The sequence below is a fragment of the Myotis davidii genome, unplaced genomic scaffold (assembly GCF_000327345.1).
Source record: "Myotis davidii unplaced genomic scaffold, ASM32734v1 scaffold142, whole genome shotgun sequence".
In the NCBI taxonomy this organism is placed as follows: domain Eukaryota; kingdom Metazoa; phylum Chordata; class Mammalia; order Chiroptera; family Vespertilionidae; genus Myotis; species Myotis davidii.
In genome coordinates this window covers 1,506,854-1,510,172 of record NW_006294400.1, presented here as the reverse complement: position 1 = coordinate 1,510,172, position 3,319 = coordinate 1,506,854, and the positions used below count along the sequence as shown (strand labels likewise).

Sequence of the window (3,319 nt, the reverse complement as noted above, 5' to 3'; positions counted from 1 at the left end):
GAGTCCTGATGACCTCAGTTGTCCCGGCAGCTCTCCCCACCTGGTGCAGGTGCGCGAGCGGATCCGCATCAATGGGCAGCCCATCAGCCCCGAGCACTTCACCAAGCACTTCTGGCGCCTCTACCATCGGCTGGAGGAGACCAAGGTGTCCATACAGCAGGGCTGGTGGGGGGACAGAAGCGGGCACTGGAGCAGGGGGAGGGACCCAGAAGGCACTGCACTCTCAGGACCCCACCTCCCCAGAGCAGAGGTTGCATGGACCTCAGACTCTGGCGTGTTTCCACAGGACAGCAGCAGCTGTGTCTCCATGCCTGCATACTTCCGCTTCCTCACGCTCATGGCCTTCCATGTCTTCCTGCAAGAGAAGGTCTGTGCCCACTCCCTAGAGCCCTGTGTCTAAGGCCTCGGGGAGGGGAATCTTAAGCAGGCTGGGGGCTCCCACATGACCTCCAGGTGCCCTGTACCCCATGCCATGCCCTCTGACCCTCTGCAGGTGGACCTGGCAGTGGTGGAAGTGGGTATCGGTGGGGCTTATGACTGCACCAACATAATCAGGTGAGGGCGGCTGCTTGTGGGGAGGGATGATGGTCTCTAGCCCAGGGTAATCCAGGGCAGGGGCATCATGGCCAAACTTTGGTCTTCTGCAGGGAGCCTGTGGTATGTGGGGTCTCCTCTCTTGGCATCGACCACACTAGCCTTCTGGGGGACACGATGGAGAAGATCGCATGGCAGAAAGGGGGCATCTTCAAGGTGATCGGGCAGCCCCAGGGAGGGGAGGTACATGGGCCTGGCCCTTAGAGCTCAGGGAAGAGGGAGTGGGGCAGGGTCCTTGCTATCCTGACTCAGGAGAGGACTTGGGTCTGGGTTCTTGTCTCAGCTCTGCATGTGGCTGGAGCAAGTTGAGCCTCATCTCCAATCTTAGTCTCCCCATCAGATGGTTCCCATCAGCACTATGGGGGAGGCGAAAAGGGCCGCTCCGACCCAAGGCTGCGGGGGCCAGAGATGAAGGTGGAGGACCCTCGGCAGACCTGTCTCCTCTCCGTCCTCCACAGCATGGCGTCCCTGCCTTCACCGTGCCCCAGCCTGATGGGCCCCTGGCCGTGCTGAGGGAGCGTGCTGAGCAGATCGCAGTGAGTGACTGGAAGTGCTGGGGAGCGCTTCATCCTTTTGGGCCGCTGCTCACCCAGCCGGAGCGCGCTGGGTTCTAGGAGCAGGGCTGGGTTCGTGCTGTGGGGAAAGATGGAGGAGCTGACGACATCGGGAAGGGCCTCCTGTCCAGAGAGGCAGCAGCAGCTCCTCTGACTCCTCTGCAGTGTCCCCTCTACCTGTGTCCACCGCTGGAAGCCCTGGAGGAAGGGGGGCCGCCGTTGACCCTGGGCCTGGAGGGAGAGCACCAGCGGGCCAATGCTGCGTTGGCCTTGCAGCTGGCCCGCTGCTGGCTGCAGCGAAAGGACCACCAAGGTGAGGCGGGGACCGCCTGGACTCGGGGCGTGGGGACTGGGACCGGGAAGGGGGCCTGCCCCGCCGAGCCCGGAGATTCCGAGGCGGAAGTGCCCCGCGGTGGAGTGGGAAGGGGCGCCCGGTGATAGACCAAGAGGTCCAGTGGCTCAGCTGGGTCCTGGGGTTCCAGAATCTCCGGAGTTGGGAATCGGGGGGCAGTGGGGCGGGCGTGGGGCGAGAATCTGGAAAACAGAAAACTTCCCCTGGCTTTATGCCAAGGGCCGGTTGCCGGAGACCAGAGCCTGATGCCAGCCAGACAGGTGGCACCAGTTTGATGGGGTGGGGCCTCCAACCAACCATCGGGGTCCTGGGGTCCTGAGGGAAAATAAATAACACCCCCACTCTAACCTCCAGTGTGGGCCCTCCTGAGGCTCACCTACCTGCCTTCCTGGCTGGGTGACCCTGGGCACACTCTTGCTCCCTCCCCCCTTCCTTCTCTTCTCCACCTGGTGGCTTCAAGCAGCTCTACTCTTCTTCTTTTTTGTTTTGTTTTGTTCTTTGAGAGTTGGGGAGCAGCACAAGAATGCCAATTTATTCTGTTTGCACACATGAACACAAAATAGCCCTGCAGGCCCCCCCCCACACACACACACAAATTTAAACAGCCATCACCTTATCTCAAGTGGGGATACCACCCCTCCACTAATAGTTGAGAAACTACCTCATATTCAGGCAGCTTTACTTTTGATCAGAATATGGAGCCCCAATCATCAGGGTTAGGCATGGAAGGAAGACTTTAGGAATTCCTTATGCTAATTCCTCCAGCTCTAGACCTCCAGTTCTAGAGCCTTCTGTGGTTCTAGTAGTCCCAGCCCAGAAGGGGCCCAATACAGTGGTGGACCCCATTGGAGGGAATGAGAGCAAAGGCCCCAGGGGTGGGGCCTGGGGAACTGAAACCGAAAGCAAGGCTAATCCCGTTAGTCTGGCACTCCCTGGGAGGGGCTGAGCTGCCTTAGGCTCCCATTGGCGCCAGGGCTGGAATGATGCCACTTCTCTCTCTAACTTCAAAGCTGGGCAACAGGGCTGGTCCCGCAGGTGGGTGCCCTGGCCTGGCCGTTGGTACACTGGGTGCCCCTGTCCCTGTGGACCCCAAGTGATCCCTAACCTGCCACGGGGACTGTTGTTGCCAGGACGCTGTGCGCACCCTCAACAGCCTGCAGACCAATGCCAGCTACCTGGCGGAGGTGAAGCGCCGGCGGGGTGACCTCCAGACACAGCTGGAAACCATGAAGCTGTACTTGGCACGGAGTGGGCTGCAGGTAACGTGGGCAGGGCCTGTGACCACCCCCCCCCCCCTTTTTCTTTGCCTGTGAGTCCTGTTGCTAAGTTGAGGACCTTGTCTTTCTGTTCCAGGTGGAGGACTTGGACCAGCTGAACATCATCCACGTTACTGGGACCAAGGGGAAGGTGAAGGGCGGGATCCGGGGGAGGGACAGCGTATCCACTGGGTGGGGCGGGGACTGCCCAGACAAGAACTTCTCTTTCTAGGGCTCCACCTGTGCCTTCACTGAACGGATCCTCCGGAACTATGGCCTGAAGACGGGATTCTTTAGGTACTGAGGTGTGGAGGGATGTATCTGTCTCCCAGCTCTCTGGACTGTAGAACCAGCCAACACCTCAAATAAGTTTTTGGATAAAAACCCAGCCTTTGACCAGAGCCTATGTAACCTTGTGGGCCAACCCCGGGATGCACAGAGGGGCTGGGGCACAGGGAACTATCGAGGGACTCGGGAGCGGTGAGCCACCTGCCAGTAGCATCAGCCTCACCTGGGCCTGGGGAGCCGGCTGAAGGGCTGGGGCTGTCTTGAGGGCGGGGGAG

The 3,319-nt window shown here is 60.2% G+C and overlaps 1 protein-coding gene across 1 annotated transcript in view; it reads left to right on the top strand.

Moving 5' to 3' along the window:
- The window catches only part of FPGS (folylpolyglutamate synthase), a 16,984-nt gene that overhangs the window by 9,101 nt on the left and 4,564 nt on the right, over positions 1 to 3,319 (top strand). The window contains exons 3-7 of the mRNA XM_015567134.1: positions 287 to 367; positions 494 to 555; positions 648 to 750; positions 1,053 to 1,130; positions 1,314 to 1,461. Coding sequence (XP_015422620.1) covers positions 287 to 367; positions 494 to 555; positions 648 to 750; positions 1,053 to 1,130; positions 1,314 to 1,461 — 472 coding nt within the window. The remainder of the gene's footprint in view (positions 1 to 286; positions 368 to 493; positions 556 to 647; positions 751 to 1,052; positions 1,131 to 1,313; positions 1,462 to 3,319) is intronic.